Below are 22,961 nucleotides of genomic sequence, written 5' to 3'. Positions count from 1 at the left end.
CTTACCTGTAATTTCCACTTCGGTAAACGGTTTCTTTTTTACAGCCTTTCGTTGTTCGAATGAAAATAAAAATCAGAAATAAATTAATCAAAAAAATCAAACAAAAATTCTGTGTGTTTATTTAGAAAATTGCACTCGTTTATTTACCTTTGGGGCACGTTTTCCCAGCAGCGCTGTTCCCAGCATCTAAGGCACATAAATACTTATATAAATCATTTTAGTTATGTGGCACATACATATATATATATAAATCTTACTTTTACTGGCTAACATTTTTTGTTAGAATTAATTGCATAGTTTTAAGCGTCAAAGAAAATCAAAAATATTTTACTGGCTTCCACAAAAGGCGCAATTTGCAATTAAATTGCCAAAAAAGAATACTCAAGTTTCTACTTTACTAGTGCTTACTGTACTTGGCTGTTGGTGTTCTATTTATTTTTGACATTTCGTTTATTACGTCGTTATTTTGAGCACTCTTTGTGTAAATGTAAATGCGATTTTCAATTTATTATACATTTTTATTTTAGTCTGAAGAATTTGCAGCATTTTTCTCCTATTTTTTTCTTTTTGTTTTGCTGTGTTGAGTTTGTGCCTAAACTGAAAACTCAAATTGCTCAAGTCGGCAACAACAAAGTCGGCCAACAAGCTGTGTGCCAATTCTTGGGTCAATTGATTTTTAATTTCCCTCATTTTCATCCTTTTAGTATTCAGCAATTAATTGAGGGATAAAATAGACGCGAGCATTCCACATTCGTTGTGACTAAGAGAGCTCTTCTATTAAAATTGAAAATGTGTTCAGAGGTTTTGTGCAAAGGTATGTAACTGGCTATAAAGAAGACAGCATCTGCTATCCCATAAGGTATATATACTCTTGTTCAGCAGCAACCGCAGAGTCGATCTCAGAGACCTCAAATAAAGTTATCTTTCATCTGTCAACTACTTATTAGTATGCATAAGGTTATTCCAATAACCTAACCCCGACTGTAAAACCTTGGCCGAGGTTATTTGCTTGTGGGCAGTAAATATAAATTGAAAATGTAAACAAACTCATAAATTTATTGTCTGCTTAAATAAGACGTTTTCGAATTGCATATTTAACGACTGCTTAGAATCACATTTACCGGACACCTTTTGAAAGCGTCATTCCTAGACCACATAAATTTGTAATGTGACAAACTTTGATCTACAGAAATACGGCAAGGCTGACAAAACTGAGTTCGGCGACATTTAATAATGTGGATTAACGAACTCATTCAATTTGTGTGTGTGTTTTTCATTACAATCTATACAAACAGATTTAAGATTAGCATAAAAAGAGAAACTCACAGATCGAAACAATTGCGTATAACAAATGGGAATGAAAACTTGCTGAAATTATTGGCAAGCTCTTTTCGTAGAAAGGCGCCCCTGATAAATAAATTTGGCATAACAAAAGCTAATAATCGCCGTTGTTTATATTTGGCGAGCAGACTTTTTTCTTTTTTTTTGTGTGTTGTTTAAACACTCGGTTTTTTTAGTGGCATAGAAAACATTAAGCAGCCGTCGTCTGACGTTGCCACGTCTCATTATTCTCATTATTCTCAATATACGCCAAAAGATTGCAAAACGAAACATTAAATTCAACATTAAATATTGCGAATATAATCTAAGGAGCATAGGTAACAGATATCCATCATGTATCAAATTGGATTAATTTAATATGATGAGCATAAGTAATAGATACCCATTGGGTTAATTTCAAATAATTAATTTCAGTTACACATTATCTCAGAATATGTTATATAGATCTCAATTTGTATACCCTGAACACAATAAATATGGCTAACAAGAGGTATAATGGTTTTGTTCAAATGTATGTAACAGGCAGAAGGAAGCATCTCCGACTCCATAGAGTATATATATTCTTGATCAGGGTCAACAGTCAAGTCGATATAGCAATGTCCGTCTGTATGAAAACGCAGATCTCAGAGACCATTAAAGCTAGAGACTTCAAATTTGGAATAAAGGTTATCGAATATCCAGCGAAGATCAAGTTTGCCTTATTTTATCGATAACTGCCTCCGTTAATCGAATATCGCTTCTTTTTTTGTGTGTATGATTCAGAACTCCGTTACCCCGTTACGACTGCATGGACGTATATTTGTATGTATGTATATATGAATATTCACGTGTGTGTCGACAGAGCGCGTTTGCAAAGCTGCTTACATTTTGGCGCAAAACTTTCAAAGGGAAATTTTGCAATAAAAGTAGAATATATTTAACAACTGGGCTCTGTGTATATCGTAGTCGAGCTCACTCGACTACAGCACTCTTCCTTGTTATGAAATATTTTTTGTTTTATTTTTTGGCTATATTTTAGTTGAGTCATTAGCTAATTTAGGGGCTGACATTAGCTACCTGTTGGATGAGGTTGAGGATTGACTGAAGTTAAAAAGCAGCTGTAGAATGAAATATGAAGTCATTTGATAATGCTTTATGAAATGAGTGTATATTACAAAAATACCCCTTATTGCATGAATAAATAACATTTGAGTGGATAAGTTTTACAATAAAAACAAGTAGGAATGCTGTAGTCGAGTGAGCTCTCTCAAATGTAAGCAGGTGTGGAGTGCTCTTATTTCATATGATCTCCACAGGTTCTGACGAGTAAAATCAAGTAAAAATGTTGTTGTCGGGTTAATTGGATTACGATATACCCTAAAACCATATAGTAAATATATTATTCTAGTATTTTTGCCTTATTTCCCAATAAAAATATTGTACACCGAGTTGTAAGCATGCATGAGAGTATTTCCATTTCTTGTGGTAGACACAGGCAGTAAAGAGTAAAAATAAACTAAGGCACCACATTTTGATAGTAATGAGATTAATATGAGAATATGTTTTTAACTAAAACTTGGCTGTTTCATATTCGATCTTGATGACAGTTGATAAATTATAAGTCAATGTTTATTACAAATCAATTAGAAGCCACCGGCTTTAAAATTGTGTCTTTTATTGCTATCGCAAATCGATGTGTACCGATGCTCGCGAAGCGAGTGCAGTTATCGAGTTATATCAAGCTTACTCGGCTCGTAGCTGCTTCCCTCTGCCTGTTACATGCTTGTGTACAACCATTATACCTTTTTCAGGCATTTTGAATGGCGTACATCATTTGAGAGGTCGCTTATTGAGACCCAGTTAATTTGTTAATGCTTAAAATCAATATTTACATGCAAGTCAAACAGAGATGAACCAGTAAAAATATGATAAACTGCCTCAATGTGAACTTTTGTTGTTGTTGTTGTTGTGTATAAATGCTAAACGAGCCTTTAAATATTGCGTTAATAGTGCCATAAACATTATTTATTAACTGGGGAACAACAATTAATATGCGCAAACATTAAAAGTGTAATTTGTGTACGTTAAATGAAAGCGGAGGCTGTTGCCTCGATTTGAAACGAATTTAATAAATATTTACACAAATGTTTTACGGATCGTGTTCGGGTTATGGGATGGAAGGGTTTAGAAGTGTGCTACTCACCTTTAGCTGCTGACGTAGTCCACTCATTGGGCTCATTCAGTGTGGATAAAGCAGGGATGCAAAACGAAATGTGCCCGATGACGATGGCGATGACGATGTGGCGTATGTGTAATATTTATAAATGCCCTACTTTTAAATATATATAAATATATATGTATATATATATTTTAGCAGATGCTTATGATTTGATTGAATTGTAAGTGCACATAAATCGTTGAAATCTTTTGTTAGTTATTTTTAACACTTCTTTGTTTGTGTTTTTCGGTTTGTGTATTTAAATGCGCGCGTGCAGCATTTGCAAATTGCCCATTAGAATAAAAAATTGATCCTCAGTTTGCCTTCAACTTGTGTTCAAAATTATCGCACTTGAAATTTTTGTTATTTTTATTTTGCTCTGGTTTGTTTATATATATATATATATATATATGATTATATATAGTTAGTCGCGAGTCGCGTTCCGCTTGACGATCGTCTCGCAACGGAGTCTCAAACAATATTGAGAATATATTCATTTGCCTCCAACGATCGACGCAGGCAACCGAAACTCAAAAAAAAAAAAAACACACACACACACACATATGCACATATATATATTTTTTTATATATGTATGCAAAATGTGGGCGCGAGACTAGCCAACAAATAATACACAAAGAAAAACAACAACAACAGCAACAAAAAAAAAAACGATATTAAAGAAGAAAAAACGATATAAAATAAGAGAAATCTAACGGCAAATGAAAACAAAAACAAAAACAAATCAACTCGACAACCGGCAGCTGCCGTGCCAGACAATTTCTTCTTCTTCATCATCTTATAGTTGTTGTTGTTCACAGATGTTTAGAAAATCTCTCTTTTTCCCTTGTTGTTGTTGCTGCGATTGCCATTTTTATTTTGTGATTTATCCAATTTGCATACCCTATTTTATAAGCTTGTAAAGGGTAGCATAACTTGGCGGTCAGGTGGATTTCCCCTTGAGCAGCACTAGCCAAGTAGACGACTTCAGTTCGGATCACTACACTGAGAAAAAATTGCATATTTTTCTAAAATTTTAGAAAACTCCAAATTAAGAAAAGGGAATCCCCGGTTTTTCAAAAGACACAACCTGTTTTTCAACATACAAATTCTTCAAAATAATATAAGCAACAAAACAGCTAAATAATATATAAAAAAATACCATGAAAATTATAAATATTTTTTGTACACTTAAAAAAGATGTAGATGTGTAAGAGAAAAAGCTTGGTTTTTTTTAAAAGACAAACAATGTTCCCTTTTAGAAATAGACTTGCTGGATAATAATGGCGAATGTATATGACAAATCGATCGAAAGTTTAGGGTATTAAATCTTAAGCATGCCCTACAGACAGCTGAAATTGCTTGTTCTTGTCAAGAACAACAAGAAAGCTACACGCATCTGGCTGGGATTTAAAGGCACACACACATCTGTATACATATATATATATATATATATATACATATATATATATATATATATATGCATAATATGCTGAGCATATGCTGAATATATACATAGTACACGGAAAACACAATAAAGCTGTCTCGAATATAATATTTTCACATCAGCTCAGTCGAGAATAGAGAAAATAAGATTTGTGGCATTGTTTACTAGTGCGATTTATTCGAATCTCAAAATAAAATTCAAATTAAAGAAATATGCCAGCAGCATATTTGTGTCTATTTATATATTTCAAAGTTGTAAAAGTCTTAAATATATATATATGTATATATATATATATATATATTTAATTGACAAGTCAATCAACCCGGTTGTAAAAATAAAACGGATGCGTTTTTTTCTCCTTTAGTTACACACGTTGCGTATGAGTTATTTTTGGGGATTGATAATTTTTAGAGACACCTTTCGCAATCCAGAAACCAGAGATAAGCTGTATTTAATTAATACACAATCAGCTTATGACATGAAAAAGTACAGCTAAATTAAATTCTATAGCTATGTGTGATAAATCACTGCCTATTTATACATATATACATATATATATAATTAAGTGCTTGTCAGTCATTTTAAAAAGTGTGCCTGAAACAGCCTGAAAGGCCCCATTGGCTTTAATGGGGTAAAAATTAACATTCTTATCATAATGATTCATTCAATGAATGTGTTTGAAGCTGTGCAAATATTTAATAAATATTTAGCAAATATTTAAGAAATTTTAATAAATATTTAACAAATATATAACAAATATTTGATAAACATATTTCTGGTTGGCCGATTTCATCGTTATCACTTTGTATAGATCAAAAGCATATATATGCCATATATATGCTTTTGATTTGAATCATTACAAGTTCAAAATTCATTTTGGTTCTGGCATCTTGTTTATTTATTTATTTAAAAGTTCGCACAGAAATGCATAAAATGCGCCACGCGTCGACCGATAGAACTCATTGCAAATGGGTTGAGAATATATATATCTATATCTATATATATGTATATATATATGTATATATATGTAGCAGAAATGATGAAAAACTGTCTGTTGATGTGCCATCAACCATTAAATATGGCTAAAAAGGGTATAATGGACTTGTGTAAATTTATGTAACCGGCAGAAGCAAGCAGCTTCGAACCGAATAGTATATATATACTTGATCAGGAGCAAGTGACGAACCGATAAAGCTTGATCCATATGTGTGAACTAGCCGATCTCAGAGGCTATAACACACAGTTGAAGTTTATTTAATTTTATCAATAACTGCCTCCGTTTCACGAATATCGATACGTATTGATTTGCGATAGCAATAAAAGTCACAATTTTAAAGTCAAAGGCATCCAAATGCTATTAATATCGGTTTATAAACACCCAAGTTATTAGTACAAAAAGTATTATCGTATTGATCTCATTAGTATTAACACGCGCAAGCATTTTGTGCATGTGTGAGAAAGGGATAGCATGATAATTAAAACGAGCATAAATATGTGTATGTGTGGATTCTGCAGCGATTGCCTATACATACACACACATACACACGTATGCATATGCAAGTATTTATCGCTAGCCGGCTAGGTCGGGCTTTTAACTCATTGGTGCCTGAGCCTGCCTTAAGAAATGAGAGAAATTCCCTGCAAAACGTTAGAAAGGGAAATTTGGCATTTGAAATGGAATATATTTAACAGCTGCTTGCAGGGTAACTCACATTCGAACTTTCGCGTTTTATGGTGTTTTGCCAATGATTTTTTTGAAAATTTGCAGCTCTGCTGATGGCCGCTGCTAATATGCTATTAATGTAAATATTTACAAAAATCATTTCTGAACTAATTTACAAATTGTGCAAAGCGAACCAAAACACAGCTATATACATATGTATATCGCTATATATACATGTGTTGCTTAGATATACTAATAATAAATCTAAAAAGTGAGCAATTTGATAATACAAATTAAGCTGGCATTTAACAAGTTAGTTGCCTGGCGAAAAAGGCGACAACAATTCAAATTCAAATAAATAATGAAAATGTTGCTGTGAATGAAATGAAATCAACAGTGTTAAATCACTGTTCATTTTACTACGCGTAGTAAGAATGAATTTGTGTGAGTGTTTACGTATGTGTGTAGCTAATTTAGCTAATTGCTGCCAAACGAAGCGTAAAACGAAAAAGTTTCAAGGTTAAGTGCATAATACACACATGCACATATGTGTAAACATGTATGTGTGAGTGTGGGTAGCTGTAAATGAGCTCAACTCTAGTTGACAGTGCTGTTAACTGCACTTACAGCGAACGGTTTTACAGTGTTGCCTTCTGGTTCCAGTTCCAACAATTGGTCTCTCTCTCTCTTTCTCTGTCTCGTAAAGAGCGCAAAGACGACAAGTGGCGATCGGTGCAAAGCAGCAGGCAGCACAGTCCAAACGCAAATGATCATCATTCGTATTTTGCGTTTTGTCAACCGAATCTCTGCCTCTGCTTTGGAGGCAACGTCGGCGCCGGCGTCGGCGTCGTCTCCTCATCTGTCCCGTTGTTTTTCGTGGGCGTGGGCATGTTAAAAAGGTGTGTACATATTGTAGTGTAATGCATTGTGCTGGGTTTTCTTTTTAATTTTCTCTCCCCACGCTCTGCTTTATTTATTTGTTTTTATCTTTTCCCACATTCGGTTTTAACTGTTAATTGTGCTATTTTCTATTGAACATTTAACGTGTTTTTTGTTGTGCAGTTTTCAGAATTTAGTTTTTGGCAAATAGATCTGACTATCAAACCGAAATAAGTCTAAAAATAGACGACATTTTTAAAATACATTTAAGCATAAGACACACATAAAGCACAGCTATCATCTAAATGCTGTATACCCTTCCACATTGGAGTCCATCTGTTTAAATGTTCAGCAGATTTTAAAATTATAAACCAAAAAATCGTATTGAAATGGAACCAATTATCCCAGTATCAAAATCATGTCTTTTCGTCATGGTTTCATCTCTAGATTAATACTGAATTTAAAGTTGAATGCGGACTCCAAATTCATCTTAAAATACTAGCCCAAAAAATCAGTTTTGGACAAGGTTAAGCAATTTCCCAATACCATAATTTCCTCAAAACTGATCAGATTTTCTAATAACAAACAGGATCAGGATTTGTTTTCGATTGACATGCTAGTAGCATCAATTCAATTAATATGCTCTGCAAGTGTATAAGACAAACTTGTATTATTTGCAGAACAATTTTAAACGAATGGACCAAGAAATAAAAAATTATTGCTATCAGTTTTAGCGCTGATGCAACAGCCATTTTAGAAGGCAATTTATTGATTTAAATTAACATTGATTTGATTAAAATATTTGTCATAAGTATGTGTCTCTATAATGTATATTGTATCTATAGCTATTAGTCGTTCAGATTACACATATTAATTGAAAATCGATTAGTTGTGCGCGTCTGCTTTGATTATACTAAATACTAAATGCTTATGCTTAAATATCACAACATTTTGGATATTATCTGTGTTTTTGTGTTGGAGACTAGTAAAAAACTACACTGGAAAAAACAGCCTATAATGAAATTGTGTCCTGTAATGTGGAAGTATTTGTATCTCATGGCTAGATCAAATTTTCGCTAACTTAAAGCTAAATCTAATGAGCTTTAATTAAGCTCTGGATAGATTACATTTTCAGATACTAAACCTAATCAGCTTGAAGCCTAAGAAAAGCATTTTTTGTTGTAGTAGAATTTGCAATATTAATATTATTTGTAGTATCACAAAACTTACACCTGCAAATAGCGATAGCTGGCAGCTGAGCCACCAACTCCACCAGCACCACTCCGATAATTACTCTCACTTAGCTTAATATATTGGCCCAGGAAGCTTAGCACCCAGGTGCTGCGACAGATATTGTGTAGATAACCCAACAGGTATGGCGTCAATATGGTGCCCAAAATGTAGGCCAACTGAGGTATGCGATCCGTGTGTCCCATAAAGGGCCAGAACCAAAAGCCCCGACGCACTGCATCCCTCGTGTGATGCGTGATGAAGGCACAGAGCAGCGCTCCCAAGATTAAACTGCTGCGAAAATAATTCAGGCATGCTGTGCATATATAAAACAGGATCAGACCGAGCACAATGCTCGAGCAGTGCAGAAAAGGACGACGCGACAAATTGGTGGCATCCTGGACATAGTAAAGAATACAATAGATAATATCTGTTGATATATTAGATCCATTCAGAAAACAAATCGATCTCTATTTTAGAAAATATAACATTTTTCTTGTTTTTAGAAATAATTTCTAAATATTAGCAGAAAAATGTCTACAAACTAAATTGACCGTTATTTTTTCTGAGTGTATGCATATGTGCCGTTAGCTCACCTCCAAGTAGAGCGAACGGGCCTCCACAAAGTGATCCAGATCAATGAACGAGGATGCCACAAAGCAGCTGAAAATCAATATCCAGCCAAAGAGTTGACTGGTTCGCTCATAGAACTGCATGGCAAATGCGATTCCGGTCAAGGCGCCAATTGCGGCATGTGTTGCATTGTCCGCCAGAGCTTTGAGCAGCGGATGCTGGGTGAGTTCGACGAAATTATCACCCAGCAGGCATGTGATGGTTACCAGCGTGGTGAGCACAATCCGTAGATAGACCATTGTGTGGCAATGTGGCATCGATCGATTCCTAATTCGATCTGGAACTTTGAACTGGTTTCGTTTATGGACGGAATCTCAGCACAGCTGTTTCTTCAATTTTGTTTTCACTTAGTCGCTGTTGTTGTTGTAATGCTCCTGTTACAACAATTTATTTAAGCTGTAAGCAAAGTAAAAACAAAAACTGTTAACTGCAACTGTTAATTTTGTGTTGATTTTATTCGATGTCACTCACGTGCTTCACCGATGTTGCAATAACTGCAATCCTGCAGATACCTTAGGTTGCAAGTACACACACATACTATTGCCAGCATTACATGGACTTTGCTGCAGCAACAACAACAAGCGGCATACTTTCTTTGGGTCTAAATTCCTTTTGCCCCCAGCATGTTTTGATATTAGTCACAGCAACGTGAAGTCGGCTACAGCTGTAAATGCAGTGCTGCCACTTGGCAGTCAAAGCAACTGGCAGCACTTCAAAATACAACAGCTGACTGGAGGCGCCAAAATTCAAGTGGACTACCCTAATTGAAAATTAAATTTGAGCATAACCTTTTTAATAACTTAATTTTCAAGAGCTCTATTGCTAAGGCTCTCTCGCTACACACAAGATAAGCAAGTACATACACATGTCTGTATTAGCATATCAATGAAATTTTCCATACGAAGCTCTCTTGCTTTAAGTAAGATAAGAAATGACATTCACACATACCCACTTAAACACTTGACTGCATTAACCTTTAAAAGTGGCGATAACATCTGACACTTGTTGTAAATTGAATTTCTTGTTAGCTGTTTATTTATATATATATAAATAAACAGCTAACAATAAAATTGGCGATAACATCTGACACTTGTCGTAAATTGAATTTCTTGTTAGCTGTTTATTTATATATATATATATATATATATATATATATATATATATTCATCGAACAACTTTTAAAACTCAATGTGGAATGGATAATTTTTGCTCTTGACAGCATGTTCCATTTTGACCAGACGGTCCCCATTATTATATGAGTCCAAAACTGAATGATCAGCTGCATCTAATTTGAAGTCAAATATATTAAAATTCTCCTCAATGCGCTTCGGATTCGATGACTTTGGCAACGGCACAGTGCCTATTTCAATCTACAACGATTACGGATTAATTGCTATCTATATATTATATTCTGTACAAATACTCACCAGATAACGGAGTACAACTTGAGCTGTTGATTTTTTGTATTTATCAGCAATTGCCTGCACTTTGGCATCGTATATAAAACCGGGTTGTTTCTTAGATGGATCTGGTCTGCCCAGGGGACAATAGGCGGTAACAATAATATCATGCTCCTTGCACAAAGCAATCAATTTACGCTGATTCAAATACGGATGACATTCAATCTGCAGAAAGATATAGTATGAATATAATATAAAATATAATATAATAAAATACAACCTGATTGTGTATTGGCTTGATTTTGCAGTTGGCCAACAGACGCTTTAGCTGCTCGGAATTGAAATTGGAGACGCCGATGTTTTTGACCAGGCCTAAATCGATCAGCTTTTCCATGGCACGCCAGGTGTCCAAGTAATCCACATCGCTGGTAAAATAATAATATAAAAATGATAATAATAATATGAATTATATTATATACTTGTATTTTTTTAATGAAATATACTTCATAAAGTTGTATTTAATAATAATATAAAATATAATATAATATAATGTAGCATAATGTAATATATAATAATAATAAGTAATTATTAATAATATATATAATTTGTTTCTCTCTAAAAATATTTACTTACCTTAACTCCACCTCACCCTTGGCATCCGTTGGCATTAACACATTATCGCTCCGATGGACATAGGAATATGGCCAATGCATCAGATAAAGATCAACGTATTCCAGTCCAAAGTTTTGCAACGTTTTGCGACAAGCATATTCCACTCTGTCGGGCTCATGGAAGTGGCACCACAGCTACGTGGAATAACTATTTAGATGAACTCACTTTCCAATCAGCTCACTTCACTCTTCACTTACCTTGGTCGTTATGAAAATATCATCTCTCTTGATGACGCCCTCTTTTATCTTCTGGCGCACTGCATTGCCCACCTCCCCCTCATTTTCATAGAAATAGGCGGTGTCAATATGCCGATAGCCCACATCAATTGCATGCAGCGTTGCCCGCTCGCAATCACCACCCAAAGACTGCAAAGAGAGAGATAGAGAGTGGGAGACAGAGTGAACGATAGCAATGCTTGTATTTCTGTTTTTATTTTTTACTTCCATTATGGAAAGTGATCGTAATTGTGATTAGGCTTACCGTATATGTGCCCAGACCAATTGTCTGGATTTGAGTGCCGTTGTTGTGCTTTACGTAGGGAGCTTTTGGTGCCGACATGTTGCGATTTCTCTGCCAGCTGCCTGTCAACTGTTGCTCAACAACTGCGCCCGCTTCTTATTTATATGTGTTCTCTCTCCCGCTCTCTTTCGCTCATGCTCTTTGCACGTGTTCTAAAAAAGCTTTTATCGCCTGAGTATAGGCGACTTTTCAATTCGCTTTAGTAAATAATAATGATAAATAAATAAGTAACAATAATTAGTAACAACTAAATAATAATAATTAATTAATAATAATATTAATATTTGCAATTAAGATTGCAAATAAAAATTATTAATCAAAAATATTATGTCATGAAATAAATAACTTTTAATTATTATGTTTGTGTGCCCTATTCCAGAAATTAGCACAAGCTTTTCACGCTCAAGTATACTTATTGCCGTTATTATATGGGCGCAGAAGCGAGCTTTTTGCAACGCTTTTTGGCAAAGCACTGAAACAGTTTGGAAGCGAAACAACATCTGTTATTCCAAAGTGGCACAATGTAGTCCGTAGTCGTAGTCCTTGCCACAATTCGTCACATGCCAACACATTGCATACAAAAAAAAAAAAAACCAAAAAATAAAAAAGAAAAGAAACTGAACTGAAGCAATTTTTTTAAGTTTATAAACGGGGTGAGGCTCAAAGTGTGTGAAATTAAAATATATACAAATTGGAACTGCTTAAAATTTAAATTGATTTAAGCTGAGTCAAAAGAAAAAAGAGTGTATATAAAATACAGATTATAGACTGTATATCTGTATATGTAATATGTGCACTTATTTTATAAATTGTTATTAAACATTTTGCATACTTAATAAAATGTTAATGCCCAAAAATGTGTTTATTTAAGTTAGAAAAGTTGGAGCAGCTGAAAAATGATTGTATTTGTAATTTCAGTATACGCAGCACGCCTTCAACTGCGCATGCCCCAAACCCAATCCGAGACGCCCCCCAAGACCCACTCGAGGCCAGAGCAGGTGAAAAAAAAGAAGAAAAAGAAAAAAACTCAAGGCTATTGATTCTCGATACGATTTCGAGTTTGACATGGCCACTGTGGCACATGGCTGCAGCAGTCCACGGCAGCGCTCCTGCAATGGCAGCAGCTCTCCGGGCGGACATCATGGCTCCACTCCGGCCATGTACACCACAACAATGCCCAAATATTCACGAACGTCTAGTCAAACGCTGTACGCGACCAGCCAGCAAATCTTTGAGAGTCCTTACAATGGACACGCCTCACTCTACATGCCCGGTGCCGTAGTCGGCGGTGGAGCCGGTGTTGGTGCAGCTGGCACAATTTCACAGCGTCCATTGTCTGCCTCAGCGCTGCCGGAGTCTACGGCGGGTTGTCGCAACTATTGGAGTCAGAGTGCGAGTGGTGGTCATGGGGCACCACACAGCACTGCCTTCTATCACAGCAGTGGAAGGCACTACAACAACTACAACAACAAGCGCAAATCCGCCGTAGAACTGCTGGCAGAATCGAAGCCATTCTATATCAAATCGGAGGCGGTCTTTGAGCGCTTGCAGCAGGCGAGCTATCGGAATGCGAACAGTGGCAAGCGTCGGGAGGAGCGACACTACGATGAGCTAGAGGACAGACGCTACATGAGCCTGACCAGGCAACAGCAGCAGCAACAATACGCCACGCTCCACAATCATCATCAGCAGCAGCAACAGCAGCAGCAGCAACAACAACATCCCCAATCCCATCCGCCACATCATCAGCGTTCACAGCCCAATCCGGGCAATCCTGGACATCGTTCCAATCCCGTTGTCAACAACAATGTGTTGCAACATAAGCTGCGACTGCTGCTCGGCAACGAGGCAGCCAAGGAGCGTTCATTACGCCGTGAATCCAATACGGAATTACTTGCCACAGACTACGGCGATGAGGAGAGCAATGCTCTCAGAATACCGCCACCATTGTATTTACCTTCGCATGCCTTTGGCAGGGAAGCCGCCGCCTACGTTGGCTATCCGGCGGATGTGAACAGTGGCGGAGAGGAGCCGCTGGTCCTCACCGAGAACTATCGACCCATCAGTCCGCCGGCGGAGTATGCCGCCAAGTCGAGTCAGGCGCACAACGAGCGATACAGGTAAGACTCGATTGGATTCGATTGGTCTGGATTAAAGTACACTCAGCAAAATAAGAAACGAGCCACAAAACACATGTTTTTCTTGTTTTTCGAAGTTATTTTTAAACGTTAGAAAGTGAAATTCAGAAAGACTTGTGCCAATTCGACAATACCTTTTTTTCTGAGTGTAGCAACTAAAAATCTTTCCTATTTCCCCTCGATAGATACAACTATCAGCGGTCGTATTCGCACTCGCACGAGGTGGCCAATCCGGACGAGCGTGCTCCGTACACAGCTGGCGGCGACTACAACATCAATAGCCACAAGTCGCTACCGGACTTGCATACCCAGATCAGCAGACATTCGCCGCACAGTGAGATCCTGAGCTGCTGCAGTCGAGGCAATCGTTCGATTAAATCCGCTGGAGAGTCATCCATTAACCGTGATTCCGGTGGCAGTTCCGGTCATTATACGCATCGCAGCGAGCCGTGCTATAAGCGGCAGAGGGAGCCAAATGCGGCCAGTGCCAGCACCATTAAGAACTGTTGCAACCTGGTGGCAGCCACACGACGGGACAGTGGCTCCTCTACGCAGCACAGCGCCAATTCCTACGGCGGACGCAATACGGATTGCATCGATTGCCGTTGCAAACAGGACACGACTGGGGGTCAACACATGTTGACATCACATGGTTATGATAATGGGGCTGGCATTGCCACCGATTATTTGCTTAATTTTATGCCGACGCCGGAGGTGCCGGAGGCATTTCAGGATGATTATACACCGACGCCGCCATCGCCATCGCCACGACTCAAGCAGCAGCAGCAGCAACAGCAGCAGCAGACAACGCCGCGTTACTCGAGCTCATCCAGCCAGCAGTTGCACACCAGCTCCCAGGGCTACACGAGTTTCAATCACTCACAGAGCTCCCTCGTCCAGAGTCCTGGCTCGGCACCATCGATGGACGATATCAGTCCGCCCCCGATACAATTTAAGCGGCAGCGTTGCATTCGTTTCAAGAATCGCAATCGTTTGCCCGCCCAGCCGAGAACCTCACCGATCAACACGGCCGTGGAGTGCCACAGTGGAGCAGGATCAGCGGGTGCATCGGCTGGCTACAAGCGCAATGTGGAGCACGAGAATATCTTCTTTCCCAAGGGATTCTCCGCGGATGGCTATGCGGCTCTAAGTCAATCACAGGAACGGGAGGCACTCAATGCCAGCATCTCGGAGCTGGAGAAGTTCTTTGATCGCCTCGGACTCAACGATGAGGCATTCCATGAGATCTACAGTCAGCCGAGGCGACATCATAATCCCGAAACCGATTCGGATGACTCCAGTACGGTGTTCTTCTCGGATGTGAGCACCGTGGACTCAATGCGACTGCCAGATAGTACGGAGACCCAACCACAGACCACACAACCCTATCGCCCATCCGAGCCACCCTCGATTGTGGAGCGCAATGCGAGAATCATCAAATGGCTGTGCAACTGCAAGAAGGTGCAGTGCGCCTGAGGACAGTGCTGGCAGTGTGCCTGCTGGCAACAGCCAACATTATTCCCATAGTTCTTCTTGTAGAGCACGAGCAACAACTACCTGTCTGGAAAATTCCCAACAAAAAATTGATAACTCATCCTCGTTCAAGTTCAAGTTTTGTCTCTTATCAGAAAACTCCCGCGCAATCCACATAGCCCAAAAATCGATAATTGTTCATACTTCAAGTTCAAGAAACTCCCGAGGAAGATCCCAAGAAAATGTCCGAGGAATCCATAAAATTGATAATTGCTCTTAAGTCAAGTTTTATCTCTCCAGGAAATTTCCGAGCAGACCCCCAAAAAAGCTTCCTCAGTTCCACACGTCCTAAAAATCGATAGTTGCTCTAGTTGAAGTTTTGTCTTTTATCAGAAAACTGCATAGGAATCCACATAACCTAAAAATCGATAGCAGTTCATAGTTGAATATTTGTCTGCTGGCAGGAAAACTCCCGAGTAGACTCCCGAGGAAATCATAAGACCCATAAATCGATAGTTGCTCATAATTCAGTTCACGTGTTGTAACTTGCAAGAAAACTCTCGAGGAATCCACATAAACTGCAAATCGCTAACTGCTCATCGTTACAGTTCAAGTCTCTCACGTCTGCCTCTTGCCAAGAAAGTCCTCAGGAAACTCCCGAGGAAATTTCCGAGGAATCCATAGATCCCAGTAATCGATAGTTGCTTATAGTTCAAGTTCAAGTTTTGCCTCATGAAAGGAAACTCTCGAGGAGGCCCCCGAGGAAACTCGCTCAGTGCCACAGATCCCACAAATCGATAGTTGCTCATAGCTCAAGTTCAATTTCAAGTTGAAGTTCAAAGTTCAACTGTACAACAACAACTACAACTGCAACTGCAACTAAAAGATGAATTGCTGCTTACTTAAATGTATTTATTACTCGTATGTGAATGTTTAGTCCTTTATTTGCTGCAACGTTCCGCAGAGCCAATTAATCAATTGTATAACAACAACAACAAAAATCCGACAACAACAACTAACTATAACTAATCGATTAGCAAATCAAATGCATAATGAATATTGAATAATGAATAATAAAGAATGCTCGTATTATACTCTCATATACACAAATGGTATTATAATATTAGATGAATTATTGTACAATTAGCTCTTGTAACGTACACACACACACACACACACACACACATATACATATATATATATATATCGTAAACTTATTTACGAGTATATGCTATATATACTACATATATAGTTTCCACACATTCACACACACAATTACAAAACGTACTCGTAATGAAAATGAACCTACCTATTTATTTATGTAAGTGTAAAACGGTTTGCATGACAAATAAATATTTATGATTATCAAGAACAAAAAAACCACAAAAAAAAAAACAATAATCGAAAAAAAAAAGCATTTCGTGTATGTTTTGCGGTGTTTACTTAGCTTTTTGAAGATTGAGCTTAAGAAATAGACGCCTACTTTATAAAACCATTCTGAAACAACTCTGGAGTTATTTAAAGATTCCGCAATTCCAAATCTCATAACTCTGAATTCAAGTGCCCATAATTAATCCCAAGCAAATCTATTCATTATGAAGGTATTATGTTGAAAGTGGATGAAATCAATTAATCAATGCCGGATACCTTAATAGGGTTTTCAGTCATCCTAACGCCCTACTCAATCTTCTACCCATAACCACTAATAATCTCAAAAGACCTCATCCTCTGGATCTCGATTTTAGATAAAATCAGCGAATTAAAATCAGAATCAGCATAGGAATCGGCAACAGTATTTACGTAGCTGTTAATTTTGACTCTAAAAAATGTAAAATTTATCTCAGATAAATAATAAAAAGTATAATAAATAATTAAAGAAATGATTATTTTATGTATATACAAAATTCAATATATGTATGTGTATATAAATATAAATGCATTGTTCAGTGACCTATTTGGGAGTATAATGCAACAGCTGTGTGCCCAAAGCGACTGCCTCCGTTGTTGTAAGCTATAAAAGCTAAAGCCTGAAAGATAGGTCAGTTCAGTATCAGATCAGAATCGAAACTCGTCGAAAACTTTTGATATGCAAACATTGCTCATTGTGACTGCTGTTGGCCTTGGCCTGTTGTTTAGCCTGGTTAGTCGTTAAACTGTTTCAATAATAAAATACTTACTCTATTTTGTGTGTTTTCAGGCATTGGCCACAAGTGTAAGTATGCCTAACTAAGTTGGCCTAAGCCACTTTAATTTGTGCTTGTAGGAAGACGCGCCTAAGCCAGGTCCAGTTAAACCACCAGGAGATGGCACCATCTTCGAAGCATGTCCTCGACCCCCTGCACAGAGCATACGAGTAAGTCCGGAACAAATATGTCTCTAAATTTTAGTGAGTCTTTATACTTTTGGCGGCAAGAGTAGCTCAGACTATTATTAAGCATGTTCATTTCTAACATTTGCAATTATGGTTTGTTAAAAAATATTTCTGAATATCAGGCTGAATTCCTCAAAATTCAGAAACAATATGGCTAATTTCCAACGTGTTGTCTTCTATGTGTGTAGCTGGATTGGAAATATTGGTATTCTTAGACTCATTTTACATAGCATATAAATTCATATTATTAATATGGAAAATGTTACGATTTTAGGGGACAATTTAGTTAAACTCTAATATAAAAGTTGAACTGGTAAGTTTCATTAATTGTTGCTATATTTCATTAAAAATTATTCCATTATGCCATTGCAGTGCCTGCAAGAGTGGGCGTGTCAGCAAGTAATACGCTTGGATCTGCGGTAAGTGGTGCTAAGAAGTACAACTTAAATTGTGCTCCTCTCATGACATTACTTTCACACAGCTGTCTGCTGAACCTCAATGGCAATAATTTACTGGGGAATCTGGTGAGCATACCCGGCATAGGTGGCGGTGGCAACGGTGGCATTCTCGGCGGACTGCTGGGCGGATAGAGACAGGAGAGACAGAAAGAGAGAGAGAGAGAGAGAGAGAGAGACAGAGAGGGAGAGAGGAGAAGAGAATGGGAGGTGATAATCCCTGGTAAAAATGTATGCACATTAAGTCAATAAAAAAACATATGCTAAAACTAAAGCTAAGCCAATCGAATTGCATTTTGGCAATTGGGAAGCTGGTGTTAATGGCCAGCCAATAATAATAATAATAATAATAATACTGCGACGATGAGGACGATGAGTACCTATTGGCCATTGGTATCGATAATCGTTCACATAACCGTTAACTCAATTATTGTTTGAGCGCTCGTTTTGACCATCGGTGCAATTAAGTGGCCAATTTTCAAATTAGCCAGCAATTTATACGAGTATCAGCACTTTGTCGAGCAAAAAAAAACACACACAGACAGAAACAGACAGAAAACGATTCTCACCTTTAATGCGGTCAGCAGAGGAGGAGGGAGAGAGAGGGACGGAGTGTGTGTGTGTGAGAGAGAGAGAGCAGATATTAAAGCCTGGCAAAACTTGTAGAGCATTCGAACAAAGTCGCAAATCATTGAAGCATATGCAATTATTCATTTTGAGGTTGAATGCGCTCGAACGCACTCAAAGATACAGCTTGGCTCGGGATGCTACTGCTCTTCCTCCTGCTCCAGCTCCTGCTGCTCCTGCTCCTGCTCCTGCTCCTCGAGCTGCTCCTCCAGCAGCCCCATTATCTGTTGAGAGGCAAGCAAATTTAAATTCAGCAGCAGTTCTTAAACGCTAGCAACCATAAAAATCGCTTTTACTACGCATAGTTTTTTTCCTCAGCTTCCCTTTTGCTGCTTGCGTTTTTCCTGATGCTTTTTTTTTGTATACCCTGTAGCCACTAAAAATGGCTAAGAAGGGTTAATGGATTTTATATATATATATTCTTGATCCGACCTAGAAAAAAATTTGGCATGTAAGTTCTCGTTTAATTTTTAAAGGCAGATGCTTCTTAATGATATATTATATACCTCGACATTTTATTGATTAACTGCGTCACTTTTAAAAATCGAATAAGAAACACCCAAGTTATGGTCAACAACCTATTCTCATATTGATCTCAGCAGGCGCAAGAAACTCCCGTAGCATTTCTCGTAACAGGAGATGGAAATGCAAATGGAAATGTGTTGATTTGTGAACTGATACATTTTCAACTGCGGCCTACAGGGTATCTCGCAGTCGAGTACACTTACGTCCACAGCATTCTCGCTTGTTTTATTGTGTTTTGTTTTTCTTCCCCTTTTTAATGCCCACTTGATTGCAGTCGTTTCGCAAAGTTCTCCGCTCAACATTTTGGCTGATTTCGTTTTTGGCCAGTTAGCCCCCCTCCCCGCAACACCTCGCCACCATTACTCCTACCCCTCACTCCCTCCTGCACACATCTTGACTGTTTTTAGCTTAATCCGTCAGTTGCATCGACAGCTCAATATAGTCTGATGGTAGCTTCAATTTCCTTTCGCCCTTTTATAATTAACTTTATGTGTATGTATTTAGTTTTATTGCTCGTTAGACAGACACACACACACACACACACACACACAGAGCCGCAATGAAACAACAATTTGTGGCAACGTGTGTAGGCCATTTTGGAATTGCCATTGCCATTGCCATTGGGCCATTTCCCATTTTCCCAGCCGTCGCCTTATATTAATTACAAAACGTTTGCGGAGGCTAGAGAGAAAGAGAGATAGACAGAGAGAAGGAGATGAAGTCTGCGAAGGAGCCAGCGCTGAAGTTCCTGTCTCACTAATGGCCCACAACAAGTAAATCACACGCAAAGCTCTAAGGCGATTTGGCCAACGAGTTGCCAAAAAAAAGAAGAAACCGTTTGTAGAAACAGTTAACGAGCTGCCCAACAGCCCACTTAAATAAATAAGATATAAAACAATATGAAAAATATAAATTTATATATTGAAAAAAAAACACAAGTTTTCGTTTAAAAAATTCTTGGGCATTTTATTTGTTATACATCCTTTGCTTTGATGGTATCAAAACTGGCTATATCCGATTCGGTGGAGCTCTTTGCCGTCTCAGTTGTGCTTGGGGATTCCGTGATGAGGTTCTGTCAAATTTTTTAACTCGAGAATTACACTCATAAAAAAAACACCCTTCATCTCAGTAAATCGCCTTACCTTTGTGTCGACATTGAATAAATAAATAGATATAGTTCGGCTCTGATATGCCAGTGAATTTCGTTACTATTTTCTGAATTATAGTTTTATGAGCGATTTACTAAATTTTAGGGCGATTTCATTTTGCTGAGTGAAGGCCGTGGATCTTGTTGTTTTTGTCTTACCTCGGCCTTTAACTGCTGGGATTGGGAATCGTTCTCCTCGTTGAATGCCTCCGCCAGGCCGGGATGTATTTGGCTGAGGGCCTCATTGCCGTGGCGAATGTAGACTGGAACATGACCTTTGCGTGGCTCCAGCTCCTGGTAGGGTGCAGCTGAAATAAAATTTAATTACAAGCAACATTAAATCATTGCCAAAGTCAGCTCTTTGCTCTTATCGGGCGATGTTGGCGCTAATCTTGTATGACATACACCCGGAAACCTTGAATCACGACGTAATTATGACTAACGAGCTAAGAGCCAAGAGCCAAGAGCTCCAAGCTTCTGGCTTTTTTTTTATTTTTATAGAAATTAAAAAACCTGTTTCAACAAACACACAATCACACACACACGCACACCACGCCAACAACAGATGTGCAAGTAAAATACAAATAAATATTTATTTAATATTTTTTATTTATATTTAATTTAAGCGATTACTCACCTTTAACTAATATGCATAAGCTTAGCATAATTAGACCAATTAAAGTAGGCCAAACAGACTTGAACATACTCTGGCTGGATTTTGAGCAACACGACTGTAGAGTGTAGAATTCACGTTGAAGACTGAGATCTTCCAGCAACAGTGCTGAATTCTTATAACGCTGATTTGTTGCTCAATTTAAAGCAACTCTTTCTTTGCTGCTGCTGCTCTTCTCTCCACTCGCCACTCTCCATTGTCGTAGTCTCCTTTCCACTCTACACTCATCATCAAACAGCTTGAGCAACAAATAAACTTTTGCTTGGCAAATTACTCATGGCTAGCTGATGCTGATGTTGATGATGATGATTTTGATGCTGATGCTGATGCTGACGATGGCTTGTAATGAAGCTGTCGGCAGTGCCAGAAACTTTTCCACACTCACCAAAAAAATCGCTATACTTTCGGTGGCCTTAAAAAAAACCATGGTTCGCATTTCTAAATTTTAGATTGGATTTTTCTAAAATCATTTTCTTTGTTATCTATGTGTGGTGTACATTGAAAAGAATTTTTCGAAAAACTTTCTGTTTTTAGAGCGATTTACTAAAACGTAGGTCTTTTTTTTCTGAGTGCAGCACTGGTTGCGGGGGCTTGAAGATGGTCGTATAGGGGTGTGGGAGGGGGAGGGGAAAGGGAGTATTAAAAGCTTCTCTGCTTCAGCTTAAACTTCTGCTTTGAGCAACGCACAATTGGAGTTGGAGTCGAGTTGGAGACTTTGGCACTTGTTGGCCTGCGGCATTTACTCAACTCCAAAACTCTGTGGCCATAAAGCAGTTGCCGCCGCTTCTTCTTCAGCATTCAAACGTTTGTTTTCAGCTTCCATTTTTTATTTCCTTTTATTTATTTTTTTAAACTTTTTTGTTTCAAATTAATTGGGTCGTTAGAGAAGCCATTTGCGCGGGTTCCTCGCTTTCTGTGTGTGTTTGTTATTGTTTTTCCTTATTTTTGCATGCATTGCTCTCCTTTGAATTGTTTGGCCACTTTCGTTTATATTTTTTTTGGAAATTTGCCAATAAAACTATTATTAATTTAACAGCTGGGTTCAAGGTGTGTCGCAGCATTCTTGCTTGTTTTATTCTTGTGGATCCATTTAACTAATTTACAAAAAGAAAACTTTTATCAATAGTATTAATTTCTTTAACTTAAATTATTGCTGTATGTATAAAATCCGAATTTATTGGTCTTTTTAATTCGTAGCGGCCTCAGAATCTTCTCTGTGACTCTAGTAAAGTGGTTCTGGTTCGTGCCTCTGGCAGTTTCCAAATGAACGGAAAGAAGAAGTATTGGTCCATAGTATTATGCTGAAGGTGATCCATGGTCTTGTGCTGGAGGTGGTCCAGAGTTTTGTGGAGGCAGCTGCCCATAGCTCTGTAACGGTGCCATACAACTCTGGGGGGATATCCTGGCTTTGGATATCCTTGTTGTGGATATCCTGGCTATGAGATGGGTAACCATGCTACAAATAGTCTTGTGATGGGTGGTTCTGTGATGATTAAGCTGGCATTGGTGGCACTGGTTCCATATATTTTCCCTGCCCTGCCCTGCCCTTTCATCTACCGATGACAAGTGTCAG

The 22,961-nt window shown here is 38.0% G+C and overlaps 5 protein-coding genes across 7 annotated transcripts in view; 1 reads left to right on the top strand and 4 right to left on the bottom strand.

The window, feature by feature from the left end:
- LOC6558399 (calcium-binding protein E63-1) overlaps window positions 1-7,438 on the bottom strand; it is a 30,452-nt gene extending 23,014 nt beyond the window's left edge. The window contains exons 1-3 of one of the 3 annotated variants that reach the window (XM_032742446.2): window positions 7,274-7,409; window positions 148-186; window positions 6-45 (exon numbers count right to left, since the gene is read on the bottom strand). In XM_032742446.2, coding sequence (XP_032598337.1) covers window positions 6-45; window positions 148-186 — 79 coding nt within the window. In that variant the 5' untranslated portion in view covers window positions 7,274-7,409. Of the gene's footprint in view, window positions 1-5; window positions 46-147; window positions 187-3,523; window positions 3,647-7,273 lie in introns of those variants that run through there. The other 2 variants (XM_001983171.3, XM_032742449.2) reach the window with 2 other exon arrangements.
- Window positions 7,439-8,294: 856 nt separating this feature from the next.
- On the bottom strand, window positions 8,295-10,289 carry LOC6558660 (transmembrane protein 267). Its single transcript, XM_001983172.3, has 3 exons — window positions 9,860-10,289; window positions 9,352-9,784; window positions 8,295-9,153 (listed from the first exon to the last, which is right to left on the bottom strand). The coding sequence occupies exons 2-3, from the start codon at window positions 9,643-9,645 to the stop codon at window positions 8,752-8,754; spliced, it is 696 nt and encodes a 231-aa protein (XP_001983208.2). The 5' UTR covers window positions 9,646-9,784; window positions 9,860-10,289; the 3' UTR covers window positions 8,295-8,751.
- A 244-nt stretch (window positions 10,290-10,533) lies between these two features.
- On the bottom strand, window positions 10,534-12,052 carry LOC6557875 (aldo-keto reductase family 1 member B1). The gene is made up of 6 exons (XM_001983173.2): window positions 11,941-12,052; window positions 11,658-11,825; window positions 11,422-11,594; window positions 11,069-11,213; window positions 10,816-11,013; window positions 10,534-10,758 (listed from the first exon to the last, which is right to left on the bottom strand). The coding sequence occupies exons 1-6, from the start codon at window positions 12,016-12,018 to the stop codon at window positions 10,567-10,569; spliced, it is 954 nt and encodes a 317-aa protein (XP_001983209.1). The 5' UTR covers window positions 12,019-12,052; the 3' UTR covers window positions 10,534-10,566.
- Window positions 12,053-12,602: 550 nt separating this feature from the next.
- Window positions 12,603-16,623, top strand: LOC6558381 (dendritic arbor reduction protein 1). Its single transcript, XM_001983174.3, has 3 exons — window positions 12,603-12,632; window positions 12,898-14,099; window positions 14,303-16,623. The coding sequence occupies exons 2-3, from the start codon at window positions 13,045-13,047 to the stop codon at window positions 15,591-15,593; spliced, it is 2,346 nt and encodes a 781-aa protein (XP_001983210.1). The 5' UTR covers window positions 12,603-12,632; window positions 12,898-13,044; the 3' UTR covers window positions 15,594-16,623.
- A 3,884-nt stretch (window positions 16,624-20,507) lies between these two features.
- Window positions 20,508-22,127, bottom strand: LOC6558795. The gene is made up of 4 exons (XM_032742905.1): window positions 22,076-22,127; window positions 21,353-21,523; window positions 20,875-21,023; window positions 20,508-20,640 (listed from the first exon to the last, which is right to left on the bottom strand). The coding sequence occupies exons 1-4, from the start codon at window positions 22,125-22,127 to the stop codon at window positions 20,542-20,544; spliced, it is 471 nt and encodes a 156-aa protein (XP_032598796.1). The 3' UTR covers window positions 20,508-20,541.
- Window positions 22,128-22,961: the final 834 nt, after the last annotated feature.

Source organism: Drosophila grimshawi, unplaced genomic scaffold (genome assembly GCF_018153295.1).
Source record: "Drosophila grimshawi isolate 15287-2541.00 unplaced genomic scaffold, ASM1815329v1 contig_44, whole genome shotgun sequence".
Lineage (NCBI taxonomy): Eukaryota > Metazoa > Arthropoda > Insecta > Diptera > Drosophilidae > Drosophila > Drosophila grimshawi.
This window is presented reverse-complemented; position numbering and strand designations above follow the sequence as displayed.